This window comes from Mastigoproctus giganteus, chromosome 2 (assembly GCF_048544385.1).
Source record: "Mastigoproctus giganteus isolate SK-2022 chromosome 2, ASM4854438v1, whole genome shotgun sequence".
NCBI lineage: Eukaryota > Metazoa > Arthropoda > Arachnida > Uropygi > Thelyphonidae > Mastigoproctus > Mastigoproctus giganteus.
In genome coordinates, this window is record NC_143576.1 from 74,999,850 (window position 1) to 75,026,362 (window position 26,513).

General features: G+C 37.8%; 1 protein-coding gene across 2 annotated transcripts in view; it reads right to left on the reverse strand.

Annotated features, from left to right (window-relative positions):
• vap (RAS p21 protein activator vap) overlaps positions 1 to 26,513 on the reverse strand; it is a 723,705-nt gene that overhangs the window by 638,475 nt on the left and 58,717 nt on the right. For both annotated transcript variants that reach the window (XR_016546661.1, XM_090368525.1), the window contains exons 3-4: positions 16,235 to 16,370; positions 2,341 to 2,411 (exon numbers count right to left, since the gene is read on the reverse strand). Coding sequence is in view for 1 of the 2 variants with exons in the window: in XM_090368525.1 (XP_090224651.1) it covers positions 2,341 to 2,411; positions 16,235 to 16,370 (207 nt within the window). In the remaining variant the exon portion in view is untranslated. The remainder of the gene's footprint in view (positions 1 to 2,340; positions 2,412 to 16,234; positions 16,371 to 26,513) is intronic.

A 26,513-nucleotide genomic window follows, 5' to 3' on the forward strand; every position in this document is an offset into this window, starting at 1 on the left:
GAAAAACTACTGGAGAAGTCAGATAAGTGAAATAGATTTTTTTTTTTTTTTTTGGCTGATGCTGTATAAGCTTGCTTTCTTGAAAGCTTATACAGCATAGTCATTTGCCACTACTAATACTAATTTGGCATGGCTACTTACCAATGGAGTTAGATCAATGTAACATGTGGGTTTCTTCTCTGCATCCCTCTCTAGTTAATTCCAAATATAAAATTCCCCTTTTTATATGCTAAGGCTGCTGTTGCTTTATCTCTTTAATAGGCAGTGACAGTCAAATGAATAGTTACATGTATTCTTTTCTTAATTAAAACCAAAAAAAAGTCATCTTGGCCATTGGTCAAATTTTGAAATAGTGTCTGGCTTTCACAGCATTGAGAAAATGCAGTGTTTAACTTTCATTACCAATGGAGATTTCAAATGTTCTTGTTTATACTCTGGCACGACCACCAGATCAGTGGAGCTTACAACAAATCAATCAATACAAATGTTAATCATATTTAGCAGTCACAGGCTTGAACATTGGCCCACTCAAAGAGTGTGTGCTACTGCACTCGTGCTCCTGACCACTCGGACCATAACAGACCATTCACTTTAATGGCCTGATGAGCTGGGTTGTATTAAATTCACAAGTGGCATTGCATTGTTTACACCCCTCAGAAAATGTTGATTACCTCAGATAGTTCCCCCTATAAATATCTTGCATGCATCAAAACTTTCCACCTGCAGGTACTCCTGTGATCAAGTCAACTGCATTACATATGTTGACTTGATCTGAGTGAATCCATCACGCGTCATTTACATATGCATAATAAAGTTAATGGTGTTAATATCTATTAGGTTAAAATGAAAATGGCTGTAAAAGTTCCAGTTATTGATTCACGAATAAAAAATATAACCAAATAATACAAATTAATATCAGTTATGAGAGATATTAATTCCTAATTTATCATGAAATTAGAAAAATTGTTGTTGTTCTACTATTTTATCCTATATCTTGCATCTTATTGATGCAATCAAATGTTCCTTTTCTATTAAGAAATGTAAATATTTCTTCTAGAAAAGATCACATGAATTCTATGTCAAAGAAGCAGGTTTACTTCTAAAGTGTTGAGATAAAATCTAAACGTTCTGTGTAACTGATTCTGATTAATCTTTTCAACAAATAACATATTTACATATTCAGGCATGTCACCATATATGCATAAAGCACCTATTGTCTTCACCATATCCGTTCATTCCATCAACATGTAATAATCTAACTCTTAGTGGTTGGACTTACATGAAGTTTATTTGGCTCTTTTAGAAAGATTTGATGAGTCATTCCAAAATTCATTAAAATCAGACCAATAATTTAATAACTCAACTATAAATAGATGGATTTTCATTAAATTTTATATTTTGTACTTTTAGAACAATTTATCTAGTCATTACGAAAATCTTTAAAATATAACTAATATACATCTGGCAATTATTTCATTTTTCCCCTCCACACATCAAATAAGTTTTCCATATATATATTCTAAGTGAATCAATAGATATTATGTTTATTGCCATGTGCTTATTTGGAAAAATTAATGGAAAATAAGGCAGATGCACAGGAATGACATGTTCTCAGTTTGTGCATAAAATTAACTGCTTTTTACTCGTTTTTTGTCGTAAATTATGAATTACATCAGCAAAGAAAACAAAATGCAGGGGTGGGGCCTAGGATAATGATTTCAATGCAGGTAAAATTAAGCAGCCTGTTAGAATCACATGCTAGCAGCACTGTCCACTGCTTTCAGTTCATAGACCATCTGAATGCAATATGTATGAAAGCTTAATATATTTTTTTTTAATGCCATATGAGCATTCCAATATGACAATTGATACTGTTTCAACTTATTTACTGACTTACTTATTTGGAAAATTCTCAAGTAATATCTGAACTTCAGTTAATTTTATTTCTGTTAACAAGTTTAGAGTGGCTACGTTTTTGCCATGAATAATACCAGTCGCTTAAAATTGACTTATAAAATGATGAATGGAAGACTTACTAGCTTGAAACAATTCTCAACAACAAACATGTTGAATAAAATATGGGATGTCCCATCTGAGATTGATAAAATTCAGTAAACAAATGCCAGACCAGATCTCATTACTGATTTCTGCCAATTGTATGATTGAGAGAGAGCAGAAATCATAATGTGAAGTTGACTTCACTGAAATATTTTCACAAAAATAAATTAGTTATTTGCTATACTAGAAATCAAATCCATAATTACATAGTTTTTTAAATAAGAAATTAAATTATTAAATTAAATTCTATCATTAAAAATATTATCTATATTGTATAATTACCTTATTTCATCTGTGTCTGGCATTTTGCTATATGGGAGAATAGCTACAACCCTTTTCTTATCGTTGACTGGCTACAGATTGAAGAATAAACATCTTAAAATGGTTTCTTTTTCATATAATCTCAATATATCATTTGTAATACATATATATTTAAAACATCAAGTTACTCATTTTAAACGTGATATTACTTTTAAAGAGGTAGTTAAAGTTATAATCCTGATGTCTACTGGGCCAGTGTTATCAAATTTATCACAGACAACTTAATAAAAAGCTGGAATTACTAACAGTTCCTAGCTGGAGTGCTGAAATTTTTGAGCTTGCAGACCATATAAACAAGAACATTCTCAATGGGGCCAACGTAATCCAAAATTTCACTTTAGAGTTTATTTATTAATGGACAGGAGGGATAACATCAAGCAATCTTAAGAGGTCTGATTTACTGATGTAAATGAGAAATATGGGAAAGGGTACATTAGCATTAGGATTAGTAGAGCCACATGATGTAAGAAAGCAAGCTTATATGACATCACCGAAAAAAAAGAAAAAAAAACCTTCCAATTTTACCCATCCATTCACTCCAAATGTTTGTCTAGTTCTGCCTTGAACTTATTTAAGTTGTTGACCACTACTACAACAGATGGAAGTTTGTTCCAACTATCAACCATCCACTGGCTAAAGGCAAATTTTTCCACGTCTATTCTATAATTGTCTTTCCTCAATTTGAATTTATGTCCCCTCAGGTGAGTAATCTGAGTAAGAAGAAGAATCCCAAGAACATTGAGCTTGCTCAAACCATTCAAGGCCTTTTACACCTCATTAAGATCACCTCACAGGTGCCTAGTCTCCAGAAGCTGCAATTTGCAGACTTAAGCCTTTCTTGGTAACAGCAACCCTTTGTTCCACTCACCAATCTCGTTGCCCTTCTCTGTACTCATTCCAGCAGCTTTACATCTTTCCTAAAATGAAGCCTCCAGACCTGTATACAGTACACAGGGGTGGCCTGACCACTGCCTTATATAAAGGGACAATCAACTGCTTATCCCTGTTCACAAAATTCCTGCATATCATTGACAAGACACGATGAGCTGCTCTAGCAGCCAGTCTATACTGCTCTGAAAACTTCATATCTGACTGCACAATTACTCTGATGTCCTTTTCATTCTCCACTACTGGATAAGGCAATGGCCTGACCATTGCCTTATACAAAGGGACAATCAACTGCTTATCCATGTTCACAAAATTCCTGCATATCATTGACAAGACATGATGAGCTGCTCTAGCAGCTAGTCTACACTGCTCTGAAAACCTCATATCTGACTGCACAATTACTCTGATGTCCTTTTCATTCTCCATTACTCAAGTACTACACGCACAGTTGGTACATTAATCTGGGGTTACTCCTACCCATACGCAATACCCTGCATTTGTGAACGTTAAACTTCAGTTGCCACTTCTCAGCCATCTACCCAGCTTTTCTAGATTCTGTTGCAGCAGCGTACTATCCACACATCTATCATTAACAACCATGCCAACCTTAGTATCATCTAAAAAACTAAGACATTAAGCCTGATATACCTTCATCAACATCATTGATAAACATACAGAACAACAAAGGGCCCAACACTGAACCCTGGGGAAATCCACTAATAACATTAGTCTCCAAAGAGCAGGGTCCACTTATTACCACTCTCTGTGTTCTCTCACTCAACCATCCCTTTATCCTTAGCAGCAACTTGCCCTTAATGAATACTGCACCAATTTGTACAGTAGTCTTTTATGTGCAACAGTATCAAAAGCTTTCCTGAAATCCAAGTACAGTAGAACTTCGATTGTCCCTCAGGGTATGGGACTGAGACCATGATGGATAATCGAATAGACCGATAATACAATATTAGAATTAGTAAGGGCACATGATGCAAGAAAGCAAGCTTATATAGCATCAGCCAAAAAATAAAAAAACCCTTATTTCACCCATCCCCTCACTCCAAATGTTTGTCAAGTTCTGCCTTGAATCTATTTAAGCTATCAACTTCTACAGCGACAGATGGAAGTTTGTTCCAGCAATCAACCAACCGCTGGCTAAAGCCAAACTTCCACACATCTATCCTACAAACGTCTTTCCTCAATTTGAATTTATGCCCTCTCAGGTGATTATTCTGAGCAAGAGGAAGAATTCCATCAGCACTGAGCATGCTCAAACCATTCAAGGCTTTATACAACTCAATCAGATCACCTCACAGGTGCCTAGTCTCCAGACACTGCGATTTGCAAAACTTAAGCTTTTCTTTGTAAGAGCAAACCTTTGTTCTGTTCACTAATCTTGTTGCCCTTCTCTGTACTTGTTCCAACAGCGCTACATCCCTCTTAAAATGAGGCCTCCAGACCTGTATACAGTACTCAAGGAGTGGCCTAACCATTGCCTTATACAAGGGGATAATCACCTCCTTATCCCTGCTAGAAAAATATCTGTATATCATTGACAAGACACCATGAGCTACTCTTGCAGACCGTCTGCACTGCCCAGAAAACTTCATATCTTCCTGCACAATTACCCCAAGGTCCTTTTCATTCTCTACCACTGTCAGTGTGGTACCACACATTTGATACGTTACTCTGGGATTACTGCTTCCCAATTTTACATTTGTCAATGCTAAACTTCATTTGCCACCTCTCAGCACATCTGCTCAGATTTTCTAGATCCTGTTGCAGCAGCATACTGTCATTAGTGTCATTAACAACCGTGCAAACCTTCGTACTGTCTGCAAACTTGGACATTAAGCTTGATATACCACCATCAATATCATTCATAAATACAGAAAACAACAATGGACCTAACACCGAATCCTGAGGGACTCCTCTAATAACATTATAAATACAACAGGTCATCTAACTTGTTTATTACACAATACATAACGTAATGAAATTTAATTAAACTTTAATTATTATTTATTTTTTATTGGGTCATCAAAAAATCATAGTACAGATAACTACATACATACATATCTATTTTTAATATATATATATTTTTTTTTTTTTAATATGTACCCCAAACACGAGAGGTATCAGAAACTATAGTACTTAGTAACGTGCTTGGGTTGGAGGTTGAAAAGACGAAAGAAGATATTTGTTCACATTGGACTTGAACTTCTGTAGATTGTAATTTTCAGGAAATAAGTATGAAGGAAGGTTGTTCCAGAAAACGGCAGTTGAATGAATAAATGAGGAAGATGAAAAGTTGGTTCTGTGGGTTTGAAGTTGGACAGTAAATGGATGTTGGCTGGTGGCGGCACATGTTCGGACTGTTTTGAAAGAGAGAGCGGGAATTATAGAAGCCAATTCAGAAGAACAGTACCTGTAGAAGTATCTGTAGAAGAGGCATGCAGCAGAAACAGTACGTCTGTGAGAAAGCGAGTGGAGAGACTCTGTTAGAGATGTATCATTAATTAACCTAACTGCCCTCTCCTGAATGGAATCAAGAAGGAGTGAGGTTTTGGGGGCACCACCCCAGATGTGGGAACAATATTCCATGGCAGGGCGGATTTGCAATTTATACAGAGTGAGCAGCTGTTTGGAAGAAAAGTAACGCCGAGAGCGAAAGAGAAAACCAAGTTTTTTAGATGCAGAGGAAGCAATATTTGTAATGTGCTTGTGCCAAGAGAGATTAGAAGTCAGGGTAATCCCCAAAAGAGATATATCATATTGCCTAGAAATCAGAGTGTCCCTAAAGATAAGCATAGGAGCAGAAGAATCCTTTTTGTGAGATATAAGACAGGACTGAGTTTTAGAAGGGTTGAAATCAACTAAGTTGTCTTTCTGGAGAATTACCTGAAGATCGGCATTTAAGGAATTGGTAGCAGATTTTCAAGAAGTTGAAGCTGATTGAGCAGGACAAGGTTTCTCAAAATGGAAAGTGGAATTCAATGTGCTATCATCGGCAAAACAATGGATAGGACTGCCAGTTAATGGAAGAAGGTCATTAATATACAAGAGGAAAAGAGTGGGGGAAAGAACTGAACCTTGGTTGACACCAGCATTAGTGCAGAAGTTAGAAGACAGAGAGCCATCTTCCATCACCCTCAGTGAGCGATCAGAGAGAAAACTGGATAACTAATTACTAAAAACAGTTGGCAAACCATAAGATGGAAGCTTGTTTAGAAGACCTTTATGCCAAACACGATCAAAAGCCTTTGAGATGTCAAGAGCAACTACTTGTGTTTCACCGAACTTTTCCATTGAATTAGTCCATAAATGGGTAACATAAGCCAGAATATCACCAGTGGATCGACACTGACGGAATCCATACTGGTGATCGTTGATCACACGGAAGGTTTCTAGGTAGTTTAAGAGTTGGCGGTTAATTGATTTCTCAATTACTTTAGAAAGAGTAGAAGTAATTGCAATGGGACGATAATTGGATGGGAGGGATTTGTCACCCTTTTTTAGGAACTGGCTGGATACGAGCAAATTTCCAAGCAGAAGAAAAAACACCTTTGGAATAAGAAAGTGAAAAAAGGCGGCACACAGAAGGTTTCTAGGTAGTTTAAGAGTTGGCGGTTAATTGATTTCTCCATTACTTTAGAAAGAGTAGAAGTAATTGCAATGGGACGATAATTGGATGGGAGGGATTTGTCACCCTTTTTTAGGAACTGGCTGGATACGAGAAATTTCCAAGCAGAAGGAAAAACACCTTTGGAATAAGAAAGTGAAAAAAAGGCGGCACACAGAAGGTTTCTAGGTAGTTTAAGAGTTGGCAATTAATTGATTTCTCCATTACTTTACGGGATACGAGCAAATTTCCAAGCAGAAGGAAAAACACCTTTGGAATAAGAAAGTGAAAAAAGGTGGCAAAGAATAGGAGCACAGGTTCAGTACCACAGGTTTTGAGAACAAGTGAAGAAATACCATCAGGACCTGGGGCTTTCTTAGCATCAAGATTCAACAAAATCCTTCTGATATCCTTTTGATGGAAGACCACAGGATGCATTGAATGGAGCGTGTTGGGAATGGTGGGAGGTGTTTTACCAAGATCATTAATATATCAGCTGGAAGAAAAATGGGATGCTAGCAGGTCAGTTTTATCCTTGGCTGTAGTGACAACAGAACCATCTGGTTTGGACAGAGGTGGGAGCAGAGGTGGGCAAAAGTTGTGGCCAATAGCTTTGGCAAGAGACCAGAATGCTCAGCTACCATTAGGGCAAGAAGCAAGTTTTCTACTCTTAGCCTGTTCAAACTCTAGTTTGGACTGATTAATAACTGCTTTACAATTGTTGTTTTTTTTGGTAGTTGTTGGCGCATCGGCTTCTGTGGCCATAGTGCACCTCCCAAAGTTTTTGCAGTATTTTGATCCAAGCCCTAGGCGGGATTCGAACCCGCGACCTTTGGGTTGCCAGGCAGGCATTTTACCCACCTGGCTAGCCCGGTCAGCGACAATTGTTGTGAGCTTTGGTGTAGGCAGAAAATGAAACTGAAGAATTAGAAACAAGGCAATCACGATATGCGACATTCTTCTCTTGAACAGCCTTAGCACATTTATTGGAAAACCAAGGTTTAGATAAAGGACGAGATTTTAACGTGGAGTGTGGGATAAAGGATTCCATTCCTGCAAGAATAATTTCACTGACACGATCTGAGCAAACGTTGAGATCAGAAGTTTTGAAACAGTAATCCAACCAAGGAAAAGAAGAAAAGAAGTCTCGCAGGTCATCCCATTTTGCATTCTTGTAATGCCAAACAACACGAGGTTGGGAATAGCCATGAGATAAAGGTTCCATTGGAGAAGAGACAATCACCAAGTTGCGATCTGAAGCCTAAAGGACCTCTCACTTCGACCGTGTACTTAGAAGGGTTGTTTGTGAGAAAAAGATCAAGCGTGTTGGCTATATAATTAGGATTGTCCGGTATTCTTGTAGGTAAATGAACAATCTGTGCTAGGTCATTAGTAATTGCAAAGCCTCAGCATCTCGACCTGCTGGGTCGGTGTGGCTAGAAAACGGAAGCCATTTTGACTTACATTGGTATAGTAATGTCATAAAAAAATTTTAAAGAAAACAATATACATACATATAACATCATTCTAATGTCATTAAAGAAATTTAAAAGAAAACAATATTACATAATTAAATTTCTTTTCTAAAAAAGTCAGTCAATTTCTTTTGTTTCATTACCACTCGAGCCTTTTGGGAGGCAATGTTATGAATTTCACGCAAGAGTAACACTTGAGTAGCATCTGCCTCTTCTTGTACCTCGAACTACTCAATATACTTTGACAACTTGGTTTCAGCTTCACAGTGGCTAATTATGTTTGTTGTTTCATCAGCAGCAGCAGCTTCTTCTTCAGTTTCAAAATAATCCAAAATTGTCATCACTCTTTGCACAATTTCATTGTCATCTAAAATTTGCATTCAAATGTCCATTTTGTCCATATCCAGCCAATCATTTACTTCCTCCAACAAAATATTTTTAAAACCAGGAACATTCGAACATAACTGCAAAATTTCAGTTTCTTTTGGAATGGTTTCTGTATCAATCGAATATATTTCTGGCCACAACTTATTCAGGTTCTTTGTATTGTTTGAACTGGAGCATCATTCCAGGCATCAGTCACATTGAAAATTGCATCTTTTATAGTATAGCTTTTCCAAAACTCTATCACATCTAATTTATTTTCTGCTGCCAAAACAAGTTTTTGAATGAACATTTTGCGATAACGAAGTTTCATACTCACCTTGGTCCATCAGTTGAATGAGAGACGTGTTTGCTGGCAGAAAGTGGCATGGCATTTTGCCCTCATCGCTTTTTAAATCACATATGTGTATGGGATGAGTAGGCGCATTGTCGATCAGTAGCATTGCATACTGGGGTAAACCTTTTGATGCCAAATGTGATCTTGCACATGGTAGAAATATTTTATGAAACCAATCATGAAATATATCTTGGCTTATCCACATGTTGTTTTGTGATTAATATTTAACTGACAAAGCATTTAAATAAACATTTTTAAATGATCTAGGATTTTTTAGTTTTCCTATAACAACCAAAGGAAATTTATGACTACTGCTGGCATTAGCACATACCATTATATTGTTGTTATTTGGTTTTTAGGAGCATTAGCAACTAAGGCCATATTGCACTGGGAATATGCGGTGGTCATTCTCTGACCTCTCCGCATCCTCTGTATTTGGTGTTGACGGGCTCGAATCCCGGTCTAAATAAGAAGTGTGTTCTACGCACTGCTGCTGCTGCTCCTTCCCACCTGGCTCCAGAGGCGCCACATACCATTATAGTGATGTAATCTGTTTACATCTTACATCCCGGTGCCATACGTTCAGTCATTGAGGCCAGTGTCTTCCAATTAAGGAGTCTCATCGCAGTTGTATACTTTAACCAAACTAAAAAAAAAAAGGTCTTAAACTAAACTTCGATCAGCTATTTTCTTATGTAGTTTTTCACGATAAACAGAAATTGCAGCTCTATCTACACTTAGCTTCTCACTCTGGATCAAAAACTGTCGAATACCACGGCAAAACTTAAATTTGTCCAACCATCCAATGCTAGCCTTGAATGAAGGATCTCTGCCTAGTTTTTTTATTGATTTCAATGGCTTTTTTTGATTATTATATGTCCCGAAAGTGGATTGCCTTGGCCAGTTTTTGAACAAACCATTGAAACATTGCAGTATCCAATTGTTCATTTTTAGCAAGCTTCACTGTTTTATGACTTTTAACATTACTGTCAGCACTTTCCATTTTCGATATGTGGTTTTCAATTTTGTCTGCATCACGCTTTATATAATTTACTCTTGTTTTTACTATTCCATAAACCAATGCCATACTTGCAGCAGTTTCAACTTTTCTTAGATGATTGATTATTTAAATTTTTTGCAATAATCCCAACACTACTCTCTTACGTTTCTCTGTCACTACAATTGGTTTACTAATAAAAATTATTAAAAGATGAAACAAGAGGTTAGAGTACAACCACGTACAGTGAGTTGTAAACAAAGACTGAGTGACACATGGAGCCAATATCCCAATGCATTACAGCATAGTGGATTTAAGTGATGGTTATCAGAGACTGATGGACAATCGAAGTTCTACTGTATATGATATCAAAATGATTTTTTGCATTCAGTTCCTTTGTGACCACTTTGTAGTATCCAATCAAACTGATCAGATAAGATTTTCCCTTAACAAACCCATGCTGTGTTTAAACTATAACTGCAGTCTTGTCTTGAAGATCGTGCATTGCTTCTTTAACCAGTGACTCCATTATTTTCTCCGGAACATAAGTTAAACTAACAGGTCTGTAATTACTCATGTCACTCTTTGATGCCCCTTTATAAATTGGGGATAAATTTGCACATCTTCAGTCTGTGGGGACTTCCCCTGAATCTAAGGGTGCTCTCATAATTATAGCTAATGGTTTGCTTACTTCCTTTGCTGCCTGCTTAATATAACTCGATAGATTCCATCCACACCAGGCACTTTTCTTAAGTTTAAATTCAATAATTTCCCTTCCATTTCCTCTCAGTTATTACAAAATCATTTAGCTCCCTGTTAGATATTTTAACAATTTTTTTTTTTTGCTGTTGTTTAGTTGTTTTAATATTATGTAGTAGATCCCATCTGGACCAGCAGCACTACTAGATGTTTTATTGAGCGACCATAAAAGTTCTATTAATGTGAACAGTTGGTTGTATGGATATGAAAATATTGTAGAAAAATATATGTTGTGCTGTTCTGCCAATTCTTTAATTTTCTGAAAGACTGGATTGTAAGTGGACAATGCTGATATACTGGCAAATGATTCAGCTAAGGCATTTGCTATTTCTTCCAGAGAGGAAAACTCCGTCCCTTCCCAGTTTAGTATTGAATCAGGAGGGGGGGGGGAATTCACCTATTTGCCATGAAATGTATTTTCCTCTAAATGAGTCTGGTATTCATGTCCTTGTTTATACTTGAGAAAAAGCTATTCCAAGGACCTTTCTTTGCTTTCCTTCTTATTTGGCAGAACTTGGCTTTCAGTCTTTTAAAGCTAATTAGGTTACTAGTTGTGGTGAATTTGTGAAACAAATTCCAAGCTCTATTTTTTTTCCTGTTTAGTGGGTGTACAATCCTGATTCCACCAGTAATTACCGTGTTTGTGTTTCCCCCAGCAAAGATTTTGGTATTACATAGGTAGCAGCTTGTAAAATTTGATTAGTTACATGTTCTGTATTGTTATCTATAGGCTGGCATTGGACTATTTCATATTCTAACTGAACATGAGGTATATTCATTCCAGTGTACCCTACAAAATTTCCAAGTGGAGCGATGCATTGGAAGGAGAGTTTACCTGTGTTTGGAGATTGCAGAGAATCAGTAAGTGATCATTATTTAGTGGTATATATGGAGAGAACAGATTGAAAGGTCTCAATCACGCTTTGGTCCATCAGTTGAATGAGAGACGTTGTGTTTGCTGGCAGAAAGTGGCATGATATTTTGCCATCATCGTTTTTAAAATCACATACGTGTATGAGATGAGTAGGCATGGATCCTGTAGAAAAAGGAATATAGGTAGCTCACCAGTGTGCAAAAGAATAAGCTGACAAGCATCATGAAGCAATTCTATTAGTTTACCTCTCTTATCAATTGTTAAAGATCACCACAGCAGATGATGAGCATTGAAGTCACAAAGTAAGCAGAATGGAGATGGCAGCTAGTCTATTAGATTTTCTTCATCAACTGAGAAATATGACAAATTATGAGAGATATACACCGATGGGCCAAAACATTATGACCAGCGAGTCGCTATGCAAATTGAAGCAACTGCAGGTGAACTACGGTGCATGCGTGGGTTGGGAATGGTATGAAAAACACCTGATACTGAGTTCTGTTAATCAGTGTTATTCTTGTTCTTCAGACGGGAAAGGCAGCGGACTTTGACAAACGCCAAATTGTAATGGCCTGGGTCAGAGCATATCCAAAATGGCACGGCTGGTGAGATGCTTGTGGTCAGCCGTGGTTAGTACCTACCAAAAGTGGTCTGAGGAGAAAATACCCACGAACTGCCGGCAAGGTGTTGGACGACCACGGCTCATCGATGCGCAAGGTGAGCAAAGGCTCTCTCGGATGGCACGTGGCAACAGAAGGGGAACTGTGGCACAATTAGCCAGTAATTGGAATGTTAGTGACGGGAGTAATGTGTCACAATACACAGTATATTGAACCCTGCTGAAAATGGGGCTGCATAGCCGCAGGCCGTTCCGAGTGCCCATGCTAACCATGGTTCACCGGCAACAGTGCACCTACAATGAGCACGCAAGCATCGAAACTGGACCTTGAGTGATTGGAAGAAGGCCGCCTGGTCCGATGAATCACATTTCCTGTTGCACCGCGTGGATGGCCAGGTATGTGTGTATCGTTTACCTGGGGAAGTGATGGCGCCTGGATGCACCGTGGGACAAAAACAAGTCGGTGCCAGCAGTGTTATGCTTTGAGTGATGTTCTGCTATCTTTCAGCAGGATAATGCGCCATACCACACCACCCAGATTGTTCAAGACTGATTTGTGGAACATGAGGAAAACTTCCATGTATTGTCCTGGCCTCCAAATTCCGCAGACATCAATCCCATTGAGCATCTGTGGTTTGTACTGGGACAGCAACTCCGAATTGCGGCATCTCAACCACAGACCTTATAGAAGTTAAAAGATCTGCTGGTTACATGTTGGTACCAGAAACCACAAGGCACATATAAAAATCTTGTAGCGCTCATGCCTCGCCAGGTACAAGCTGTTTTGGCTGCACTTAGAGGACCAACATTATATTAGGTAGGTGGTCATAATGTTTTGGATCATCGGTGTATATAGATGCTACTGTAAGAATAATACCAATTACAGTGCAAACTGTCACTACTTCAAAAGGAGTCTGAAGAGCAACATGTTTGGGATGGAAAGTTGTTTCTAATAAGAATTGCCACCCCTCCATCGGGATGGCAAATCAGTACTATCATAGAATATATCATGCCCAATTGGCGATAGGTATATACCTATCGCCAATATTGGAGGCAGCATAACATCTATTTGAATACCTATTGAAAACATTGAGCAGTTGCAGCATACATAGGCTTTGACTCTGTTTTGATTATTTGTCTTCTTGCCTATAAATATGCAACTTTGTTCTTCACTTTATATTTTTGGATTTTTTTTTTCCTTGCTTCCACAATTCACATATTTTGGAGAATTTCAGATGATTACCATTACAATTTTGATAATGACGAGCAGTAGCAGTGCAATCAGATTGACTATGCTCCTTTTGATCCAATTAGAACATACTGCCTCACCTCGACATGTAGTTTGGGAGTGTCCATTTTCTGGCACCTTGTAGCTCATGATAGGATTCAAGATGTAAAGAGGGACACGGCAATGGAGATAGCCTGCTTTGACGGATTTTGGTAGGATAAGAGAGCTAAAAGTGAAAATATGCTCCTTGTGAGAACAAGACTACTGTCTCCGAATCATGATTTTCTTTTCTTGGACAACTCTTTGTTCACATAGCTGTTGGACAATTTCCTCCTCTGATACAGTTAATAAGTCCTGTTCTGTGATAACTCCCTTTGAGGAGTTTAGAGTGGCACAGGAGTAACCTTCATTGGTTGTCCGCTAAAATTAGTAATCTTTAATAGGTTTGCAGAATAGTGGGATTTCATGGTCTCTACCAGAAGATCTCCAGATTGGAGTCACTTTACTGAGTTCGGCAAAACTGCAGCAGATTCAATTCATTTCTGCACAAGGAATGGCGATAATTTAATCAGAGGCTGGTCTGATAAGGAATGCATAATGAGGAATGCTGGTATCTCCTCTTGAAGGGGTTGTTTTCACCATTCTGGGTTGAGAAAAGTCATTTTCTTTGTCATCTGTCTCTAGTCATCTTGGGCTCAACAGCTGCAAAGGTGGAAACATAGTGTTATCCACCTTTGCTTCTTTCAGTCCCACCATGGGGAGGCAGGAGCAGTGCCATTAGAGTGACCAAACAGCATAAAAGCTAGTAAGTTAGCTTAAAGGGAAAAAGGAAAGGTGATTTTCCTTTCTGATACTTACTTACAGTTCATAAGAATAAGTTTACTATTAATTAAAAGGAATATAAAAAAACTTTTACAACTGAACAAAACTGTATTCTTTGAGAAAATGCTCTAGAAATCACACTGAGAATCACTTGATCACTATAACACTTGGCACCTGGGGCCTAGCCATTATAATACTAATGCAATACATCAGTGGCGATTACAGCCAAAGGGAGGTCAAAATGTTATTAATTTCTTTGAATAAATGCATGTTGTTTTTGTAACCAAAAGTGTCCTGATGTATTTCTTTAAATAAATCATGCAGTTCATAACTACGAGTCTCCCATAACATTTGGCAGGATAGCAGTCAGGATAGTTAAAATTCCTGTAATGAGATATTATGATTTGCCTGCCCACTCCAGTTGTGCCTTATAAAGATGATCATTGCATTCACGAATACACCAGGGACATCCCTATTCTCAGTTTGCTCCTTCACTGTTTATAGTAATACATACTGACTTAATGTTATGCTGTAACACTGGTCAGCAAAAAAAATAAAATTTTTTCATTCCCTGTTAAAATTCAGGTGATGATTGCAGATTTGACGTTGCTGAATTCAAATATGGCAACCATATTGCTGTAACACCTACCAATTTTAAGGGAGAAGAGGTTAAAGTCAAAACGTTTCTAGTAAAAAAGATTTCATATATTTTAAGAAAGTTTTACATACAGTACTAAATACTGAACAATGAGTCTATTAACCTTATTCTATTTACAAAAATGTTAATCTGATAGCAAAATACTTATTTTGTCGTTTTTTTCTTTTTATAATAGTCCATTGGTGTCTCCTATACAAGACTCCAACAGTAGTTTGCCAACATATTTGGACTCCATTTTCTCTGGTACCTTTTTTCATTTGAAAAATATCTTGGTCAAACCTTTCACCGTGTTCATCAGAGAATGCTACCAAGTTATCAAGAAAAGTCGAAATGGGAATGAAGGAAATGAAGCTTTAATGACAGGTCTTGGTTTTTGGTCATTAACCTACGATATTTGAAAACTGAAAGTGATGAGAACTTTTTAAGCACATATCTGAGTTTCTGAACATATTTCCTACAAGAATCTGTTCAAATTATTTCAGGGAGGAAATTTATGCTGACCAGTGTAATGTTTATCCAGTGGGTATACTATTCTTCAATCCATGAAAATACTGATCAGAATCATGACCAAGAATATGGCATACATGTGTACATATCTGTACACATATATGCCATATTCAAATTTTTCATTCCTTATGGAAGGCTTCTAATACCTGTATTATGACAGCATTTACTGGTTTAGTCCATAATTAAAATTGGTGTACACAAAAATAAGAGGTTCCTTTATTTTTGATAAAGCCCATGTACTGTGACAGCAATGCTATCAATGTCTTCCATGTAAAATGCAATTAGTTTTCCCACTCTCAGAACTGTGATAAATAATCTTCCCCACAATTACATCTGGTCAATGGACTAGGTATAGTTGTGGGAAATCTTTCATACAGTTTATTAATAAAGAAAATTTTATGTATTGCAATTAAAATAATCTTATTTCTTTAGAAAAAAATAAAATAGGAGTGGTAAAAATGTATTTCTTTGGTATTAAGTAGCCTCTATAAATGTGGTGTAGAGGGATTAACAACAAAGCATTTATTTTTGTATATGCTTTTTTGAAGTGCTTCAAGAGATCCAATAGTGGTTTTAGTTGCTTATCATACATCATATTTAAAATAAACTTGAAGGATGCTCCAAAAGGTTTAATGATTAATCACCTGTTCAGTTAGAGTAAACTTACATAACATCAGTAACAACATACCTCTGGAGGAGGAACTGGATGAACAAGCCTTTCCTTTTTCAATAAATCTGACCAACTTGTATAGTAGCCAATTAAATCAGAAAGTGAATCAAACTGCCGACCTCCAATGTAATAGTCTCCACAAACTGCTGTAATTCTGAAAATAATGTAAGTTCAATAATCTTCAGTATATTAGCTGCAATAGTGATGATATTTTAGCAATAATTAATATTTTGTCTTACATTAGTAATATTATTAAGGAAGTAGTTCTATTTCCCATTCCCTTAATGTAAAAATATGGTATTTTTATTATCACAGGAATACTGACAGGATGAGAATGGTGTAATTATAGGTTTAACAAAAGCAAATAATTTTTTTTTTCAATTTTAGTAGCATCTAACCTGTATAGACTGGGATCAGCACTCAAAAGCAAATCACTAAATCCAAATCCTGTCAATTACACTAAATGTGTGATTTTTCCCACTGCCACTGCTATATTATACAATTGTAAGAAATTATCACCTAGATGCCCCCCCCCAATCGTTCTCTTACTGTACAGGTTAACAATATACTCACCTGAGCAGAAGCACACTTAGTCAAATTAAGCAGCCAGATTAAGAAAGAGATAACTGTTTCAGATAAATGTTCCAGATTAAGAATGAGATAAATGATAAATTAAGAAAGAGATAAATTAAAATTCACTTACTAAAGTAAGCCTGAATCACCAAACATTTAAAAAACCTTGAATTAAATGCACATGTACAGGATGAGTATAAACAAAGGACATCACTCTGAATGTAGGTAGGCAGTAAACTGCAAATCACGGACAGATAAAATTCAGAACAGACAATGTCTAGGCATTTAATTCTTACTGAACTAGATGACACCTCAATTTGCATTCAATCAAGTGATTAAAGGTTAAAGCGAATAATTAAAAGTTTTAACTTTGTTTTAGGAAAAATAATGGAGTCAACAGTTAAAGTGGTAATGCAACATAATCTTAATAGAAGTGGAGCTACAGGAAATCGCACTATGGATTTATTAAAGAGAGATTATGATTCAAGGAAAAATTTTGACATCACATATTTAAGAATTCAACAAAGCTTTTGATACTGCACAACACAACAAAGCAACAATACTCTTGATCTGTTATCAGAAGTGATTCTTCATGCATCAAGAATCTCCAGGTAAAAGACCCACTGGGTGCCAATGATCACAGCGTGCTAATGTGGAATTTAATAAAAGACGTAACTACTGTCGAAAGGAATAGGAAAAGACTTTTGCTGAGACATTTTAAATTCTGTGCAGTGGAATCAACTGGAAAATTTTAATGTGAACCATGTGGAGGATTTTAATTTCCTGGATAGTGACTGGAATTTGTGGATTGGTTACTCACACACTAGCAAAGCTTTTTGTGGATTTATTGGATGATTGTTTTCTACATCAGCATGTTCGGGAGGCAACTAGAGGGAGCAATACTCTTGATTTGATTATCAGTAGTGATTCTTCATGCATTAAGAATCTGCAGATAAAGCAACCACTAGGTGGCAGTGACACAGTGTGCTGAAGTGGGATTTATTCAAAGAGGAAACTACCATCAAGGGTAAAGGGAAGGGTTTTTGCTTTCATAAAGGCGACTACGGAGGTCTCAGACAGTATTTAAATTCTATACATTGGGACCAACTGATGATGTTACCAACAGCAATTTCAAAATAGGAAGCATTCAAAGATTTAATCTTGGAAGCTACTAGGCTCTACAACTAAGAAATATTGTTCAAGGTTTAGGCCTAAATGGATACCAGATAAACTAATGAGTATTGTGGCAGAGAATAAAAATGCAAGGGATACATATAAATTAATGGGTGACATGGAAGCCTACGATCGATATAAGCTGGTCTGTAACCAAGTCACAAAGGAGGTTAGTCAGGCAAAGGCAGATTATGAGAAATCTTTGGCAAAGGATGCAAAGAAAAACAGCAAAGAGTTCTTTACTTATGTAAACTCTAGAAGGAAGGGGATAAATCAGGTTGGTCCACTGGATATCGATGGCTCAACGGTTGATGATCCTGCTCAGGTGGCTAACAAACTAAATGAGTATTTTGCCTCTACATTCACACATGAGGAGTTATTCAGGGAGGGGAATGCCAGAGGTAAACTAAACTCTGGCAGTGAGCTATTGAGTTATTGCAAAATTAGTTACTGATTTTGCAATAACTGAGAGGAAAGTGGAGGAGAAATTGTTGAGATAAACATAAGAAAGGCATCTGGGGTGGATGGGATCTATCCAGTTATATTAAAGGAGGCAGCAAAGGAAGTTAGCAAACCCTTAGATGTAATCAAGAGAGTTTCCTTGGACTCTGGAGATGTGCAAATTTGACCCCAATTCACAAAGGAGGATCAAAGGGCAACACATAATTATACACCTGTTAGTTTAACTTCTGTTCCAGGAAAATTAATGGAGGCACTGGTTAAAGAAGCACTGAAGGATCATCTAGACAAAACTTCAGTTATAGTTCGGACACAGCATGGGTTTGTTAAGGGGAAGTCTTGTCTGACCAATTTGATTGGATACTATGATGTGGTCACAAAGCAACTGGATGCAGGGAATAACTTTGATATCATATATTTGGATTTAGAAAGGCTTTTGATACTGTTGCACATGGAAGACTTCTGCACAAATTGGAGCAGTGCGGCATTGGAGGCAAATTGCTGCTATGAATAAAGGGATGGTTGAGTGGGAGAAGACAGAGAGTGGTAATCAATGGTCACTGCTCATCGTGGACTAATGTTATTAGTGGAGTCCCTCAGGGTTCGGTGTTGGGTCAATTGTTGTTTTCTGTATTTAAATGATATTGATGATGGTATATATGGCTTAATGTCCAAGTTTACAGACAATAAAAAGGTTGGCAGGGTTGTTAATAAAACTAATGACAATACGTTGCTGCAACAGGATCTATAAAAGTTGGCAGATGGGCTGAGAGGTGGCAAAAGAAGTTTAACATTGACAAATGTAAAGTACTACATATGGGAAGCAGTAACCCCAGAGTAACGTATCAACTCTGTGGTTACTACACTGACAATGGTAGAGAATGAAATGGACCTGGGGGGGGGGTAATTGTACAGGCAGATATGAGGTTTTCTGAGCAGTGCAGATGGTCTGCAAGAGTAGCTCATGGTGTCTTGTCAATGATATACAGGAATATTTTTAGCATGATTATCCCCTTGTATAAGGCGATGGTTAGGCGACACCTTGAGTAATGTATACAGGTCTGGAGGCCTCATTTTAAGAAGGATGTAGAGCTGTTGGAGCAAGACAGAGAAGAAGTGCAACAAGATTAGTGAATGGAACAAAGGGTTGCTCTTATGAAGAAAGGCTTAAGTTTTGCATATTACAGTGTTTGGAGACTTTTTTTTTTTTTTTTTATGTGAACCCCAAACACGAGAGGTATTAGAACCTATAGTACTTAGTACCGTGCTTGGGTTGGAGATTGAGAAGACGAAAGAAGATATTTGTTCACATTGGACTTGAACTTCTGTAGATTGTAATTTTCAGGAAATAAGTATGAAGGAAGGTTGTTCCAGAAAACGGCAGTTGAATGAATAAATGAGGAAGATGAAAAGTTGGTTCTGTGGGTTTGAAGTTGGACAGTAAATGGATGTTGGCTGGTGGCGGCACATGTTCGGACTGTTTTGAAAGAGAGAGTGGGAATTATAGAAGCTAATTCAGAAGAACAGTGCCCATGGAAGTATCTGTAGAAGAGGCATGCAGCAGAAACAGTGCATCTATGAGACAGCAAGTGGAGAGACTCTGTTAGAGATGAATCATTAATTAACCTAACTGCCCTCTTCTGAATGGAATCAAGAAGCCTGAGAGAGGTTTTGGGGGCACCACCCCAGATGTGCGAACAATATTCCATGGCAGGGCGGATTTGCGATTTATACAGAGTGAGCAGCTGTTTGGAAGAAAAGTAACGCCAAGAGCGAAAGAGAAAATCAAGTTTTTTAGATGCAGAGGAAGCAATATTTGTAATGTGCTTGTGCCAAGAGAGATTAGAAGTCAGGGTAATCCCCAAAAGAGATATATCCTTTTGCCTAGAAATTGGAGTGTCACTAAAGATAAGCATAGGAGCAGAAGAATCCTTTTTGCGAGATATAAGACAAGACTGAGTTTTAGAAGGGTTGAAATCAACTAAGTTGTCTTTGCCCCACTGGAGAATTACCTGAAGATCGGCATTTAAGGAATTGGTAGCAGATTTTCGAGAAGTTGAAGCTGATTGAGCAGGACAAGGTTTCTCAAAATGGAAAGTTGAATGCAATGTGCTATCATCGGCAAAACTATGGATAGGATTTCCAGTCAATGGACGAAGGTCATTGATATACAAGAGGAAAAGAGTGGGGGAAAGAACTGAACCTTGGGGGATACCGGCATTAGTGGAGAAGTTAGAAGACAGAGAGCCATCAACCATCACCCTCAGTGAGCGATCAGAGAGAAAACTGGATAACCAATTACTAAAAAAGACTAGGCACCTGCAAGATGATCTGATAGAGGTGTATAAAGCCTTGAATGGTTTAAGCATGCTCAATGCTGATGGGATTCTTCCTCTTGCTCAGAATAATCACCTGAGAGGGAATAAATTCAAATTGAGGAAAGATAGTTGTAGGATAGATGTGTGGAAGTGTGCCTTTAGCCAGCGGGTAGTTGATTGGTGGAATAGATTTCCATTTTTTGTTGTGGAAGTTGATAGCCTAAATAAATTTAAGGCTGAACTGGACAGGTATTTAGAATGAAGGGAGGGGTGAAATCGGAGCGGGGTTTTTTTTGGCTGATGTTGCATAAGATTGCTTTCTTGCAACATATGCCTCTACTAATACTAATGCTAACTGGTGATGTTATCAACAGCAAATTCTAAATGGCAAGTATTCAAGAAAGTAATCAAAGAGGCTACTAGGCTTTTCATACCAACTTTAGATATAAATTAGGCTGTAATCAAGTCACAAACGAGGATTGGCAAGCTAAGGCACATTATGAGAAGTCTCTGGAACAGAATGCAATGAAAAACAGCAAAGACATCTATGATTATATTAACGGCAGAAGGAAGGGGGGGGAATCACATCGAGCCACTTGATGTCTGAGGGTTAACTGTTGATGACCCTTTACAGGTTGCACACAAATTGAATAGATATTTTGCATCTACATTCAAACATGAGCAATCCTTCAAGGGGATACTAGAAGTTTACCAAACTCTAATCAGAAACTAAATGAATTGGTGATAACTGAAAGGAAAGTGGAAGAGAAATTGTTGAAGATGAAATAAAAAAGGTACCTGGGGTGGATGAAATCTATACAATTATATTACAGGAGGCAGCAAAGAAGGTGAGCAAACCCTTAGCTGCAATTATGAGCATATCACTGGAATTAGGGGAGGTCCATATGGACTGGAGATATGCAAATGTATCCGTAATTCATAAAGGGGGGGGGGATCAAAAGGCAACAAGAGTAATTACAGCCCTGTTAGCTTAACATCAGTTCTAGTGAAAATAATAGAATCACTGGTTAAAAAAGTAATGCTGGACCATCAGGATCTGAACAGGCAATGGATCTTATCTAACCAATCTGTTAAGTTACTATAATGCAGGACCATCACAATCTGGACAGGCAATGTATCTTATCTAACCATCTGTTAAGTTACTATGATGCAGTGGAACTGGATGAAAAAAATAATTTTGACATCATATACTTGAATTTTAGGAAGGCTTTTGACACTGTTGCACATAAAAGACCGTTGTACAAACTGAAGCAATACGGCATTAAGGACAAATTACTGCTATGGATAAAGAGATGGTTAAGTGGAAGACAAAATGATTATCAATGGACATTGCTCTTCGTGGACTAATGGTATTAGTGGGAGTTCTACAAGGTTCAGTGCTGGGTCCATTGTTGTTTTCAATATTTATCAATAATACTGATGAAGGTACATCAGGCTTAATACCTAAGTTTGCAGATGATACAATGGTTGGCAAGATGGTTAACAACAGTAATCAGGGTGGCTACTGCAACAAGATCTAGAAAAATTGGGTCGATGGGCTGAGAAATGGCAAGTTTATCTTTGACAAATGCAAGGTACTGCATACGGGACACCAGAGTATTTTATCACCTGTGTGGTACTACAACAAGAGCAGTGGACTGTGAAAAAGACTTTGGAGTAGTTGTGCAGTCAGACACAAAATTCTCTGACCAGCATAGACATGCTGCCAGGACAGCTCATAATGTTTTGTCAATGATATACAGAAACTTTGCTGGCAGAAAAAAACAGGTGATTATCCCTTTGTATAAGGCCACGATTTGGCCACATCTTGAGTACTGTATAAAGGTCTGGAAGCTTCATTTTAGGAAGAATGTAGATCTGCTGGAATGGGTGCAAAGAAGGACGATAAAACTGGTAAGGGAACAGAAAGATTTACTTACCTAGAAAGGCTTCAGTTCTGCAAACTGCAGTGTATTGAGACTAGGCATATATGGGGAGATCTGATTGAGGTGTTTAAAGCCTTGAATGGATTGAGTAAGAAGAATGTTAATGGCATTATTCCACTTGCTGATACTACACACAAGGGGGCATAAATTCAAGTTGATGAAGGATGGTCACAGGATAGATGTGTAGAAGTTTGCCTTCAGCAGGAGGGTGGTTGACTGTTGGAACAGGTTTCAATCTGTTGTTGTGGAAATGGATGTGTTGAGTAAATTCAAGGAAGAAATAGACAAATTCATGGAGTGTATGAATGGTTGAAGTGGTTTTTTTTTTAATTTTGGCTGATACGATATAAGGTTGCTGTCTTGCAACATTTGCCATTACTACTACTACTGCTACTAAAATGATTGTTGTATGAATTGGGACAATGTGGCATTTGGGATAAGATAAATAGATGGTTATAAATGGATACTGCAGTTCTCATATAAATGTGATAAGTGGAGCACAACAGATGTCATTTGGGCCCTCTCTTACTGTTTGTAGGTGTTTGTGTGCGCGCGCGCGTGCACACACACACACACACACACACACACACACACACACACACACACACACACACACACAGGTATTCAAAGAAAGTGCATCACTCCTTAAAATTGTAATTATCGTCCAAATAATGTAAGTATATGGCAATTCTTACAGATTGCATCAGATAAGATTGACATGCATAGGTGATGACGTAATATTGCATCAGCTGTTACTTTCAGCTATATAAGCACATTCTGCAAGAATTGCAGTCATTCTTTGCTTGTGTCAGGATGACGAGTTACGTGCAGTTGATGCCACAAAGAGTGCCACTGTTTCTTTACATAAGGATGTCCTTCCCGTCATACTGCTTATAAAATGTCTTATAATCATCAACAGTGAGTAGATTTCTTTCAAAGCTCAAGAATACTGGTTCTGCTGACAGGAAAAAAAAGGAACTGGGCGCAAACGAGTCTATGCCAAAACAGGACTGTGTTTTGAAGCGCTTATGCTTAAAAACCATAAAGCTTCTTCGTCTGAGCTGAAAAGAGAATGGGAAGAACATACAGGGGTGGTAGCAAGTGTGGTAACAGTCAGAAGGTGGCTCTTCAAAAATGGACTTGTAGCCCGTCATCCTAAGAAGAAGCCCCTCCCACACAAAAATTGAAAAAGGCCTGATTAATTTGGTGTAAGGAGCATGTCAAATGGACACCCCCCCCCCGAGCAGTGAAGCCAGTTATTTTCTCGGATGAGAATAAATTCAACCTGCATGGCCCTGATGGGAGACAAACGATTCAATGCCATTGACATGGTGAAGAATACTATCCAGACTATATGGTGTCTACAGTGAAATTCCCTACCAGCCAAATGATATATGGGAGTGCATTTCGTATCACAGAGCAGGTCACCTGCAGTTTATAAAAGGTTCCGTAAATGCCAATGGATACCTGCTATATTGGAACGCAAACTGCTGCCAACCATTAGAGACCATTTCAACCTGCCAAGTAACTGCATCTTTCAGGACAACTCTGCTCCTTGTCATCGGGCAAAAAAAAAAAGTGCAAGTAGGCACTTCTGTGGTTACTTGAGCTTCATTTCTGTATTAGAGGTTTGACAGTAATGTGTTTACATTTGTTACAGATGAAAAAATGGTTGCAAGAACGGTTCATTACAACCCTTAGCTGGCCAGGAAATAGCCCAGACCTGAATCCTACAGAGAACTGTTGGTATTGTGTGGAATCTGCAGTTGCCAGAAAGAAACCAAAGACCCTTTGTGAACTTCAGGAAGCCATATTTCGTGTTTGGAACCACAAACTATCAGTTGATTATACTCAGAAATTGATCTTGTCAATGCCTCAATGGTGTGCTGCCATCAGGGCCAGAGGCAGTTCAACTAAATGTTACTTTGTACCTGGTGAACTTTTCATTTTGTTTTCCATTTAAAAATTATAAACTGAAGCAAATTGAGGACTTCTGATAACATTTCAGCCACAATTGTCATGTTTACCAAAACTGTTGTATAAAGGTTGCAAATGCTCATTTTGGAATATTTTTAGAGCACTTGTAGGTGCCTCCGTAGCCAGGTGGGCAGGAGCAGTAGTGCGTAGCACATGCTTCTTGATTAGACCGGGGTTCGAGCCCATGACCACCGCATATCTCGGGAGCAATATGGCCTTAGTTGCTAATGCTCCTAAAAACCAAATAACAACAACAACAACAACAGAACACCTGTCAAATATTACTTAGCTTTGCCTTAACTACTAATAAATATCTTTTTTTTTTTTTTTCTATTTGTTATACTAGTGATTAATGTAAAATACCATCGCGAAAAAGGGTTAGAAATGTGAAATTCCTAGGTGATACACTTTCTTTGAACACCAGTGTATATATATGCTAAACATCTATTATCTTCACCATAACATATCTGCCTGTGTGTCCACAAACAACAGAGACTGCCAGTGGTCAGAATTACATGAAATTTTGCATTTAAGCTCATTAATGTTAAGGAGGGGGGGGCTTAGAGGGGAACAGGTATCTTGTGTGTTATCAGACACTCAGCCTAAAACACTGATGGATCCAATATCTCTCTATTACAGATGATTTAGGAAAAGTCCGGTTGGCCTGCCTCCCTAAAATCCACTCATGCACACCTCGATGGTAAGCCCTGTTACATCACATAGGTGGCAACGAACGTGTAGAGTGGTTCTCTTCAAGATGCCTGGTCAGCGTGAAGAGGAAAAGACCAAACCCTCCAGCATATGACAGCACAACAAAACAAATGGCCCCCAGTCCCCAGCAGCTTTCACTCTCCCTCTTACGGCAGCGAGAGGATCAGAGTGGAAGCAGAGGGTGCAAAGAATCTCTGGGTACGACCAGGCTGCCATGCACGGAAACTGAACTTGGTCTGTTATAACGTAAGATCACTCATCAGTGAAGACAGGATATTAGAGCTGGAAAAGGAACTATAAAATGTGAATTGGGATATCATCGGTTTGGCTGAAACAAGAAGAAGAAGAAATGAATCACTTATAAGTTTATCAAGTGGAAATTTGTTGTACACCAATGGAAACAGTGAAAGGAGTGAAGGTGGAGTTGGGTTTCTGGTCCATAAAGATTTAAAAAACGACATTTTGGAATTCAAAAGTTCATCACCAAGGGTGTCAAGACTAATACTCAGGATTTCTAAGAGGTACAAGCTAAACGTTATAATGATTCATTCATCAACATCGAGCCATGATGATGAAGAGATTGAAGAAATGTACACCGAAATTGAGAGATGAGCAGAAAACCCACTACACTATTATTATTATGGGGGCCTTCAATGCTAAGGTTGGAAAAAGACAAAACAGTGCAGAAAGGGGAAAATATAGGAAATTTTGGAATTGATGAAAGAGGCGGAAGATTTGTGGAATTTACAGAATCTCAAGGATTGTCAGTAATGAACACTTTTTTTTTTTCAAGAAAAGGGTGAACAGAAAGTGGACATGGAAGAGTCCAAATGGATTAAAAACTAATCAAATTTACTTCATCCTCACTAACAGAAGATATACTGTGAATGATGTTACCGTCCTGAATAAGGTAAATGTTGGAACTGATCACAGAATGGTAAGATGTACACTTGATATAGATGTAGGAAAGGAAAGGAAAAAACTGACTCAAGTAAATAATACAAAGGTCTTTGAGATAATAGAAGAGGAGAAAAAGCATTATGTACTGGAACTTAAGAACTAGTTTGAGCTTCTGCAGACTGCTCAGGATGAGGAATATTACAAGTTTCTGAAAGTGATAAAGCCCAAGAAACCTATAGG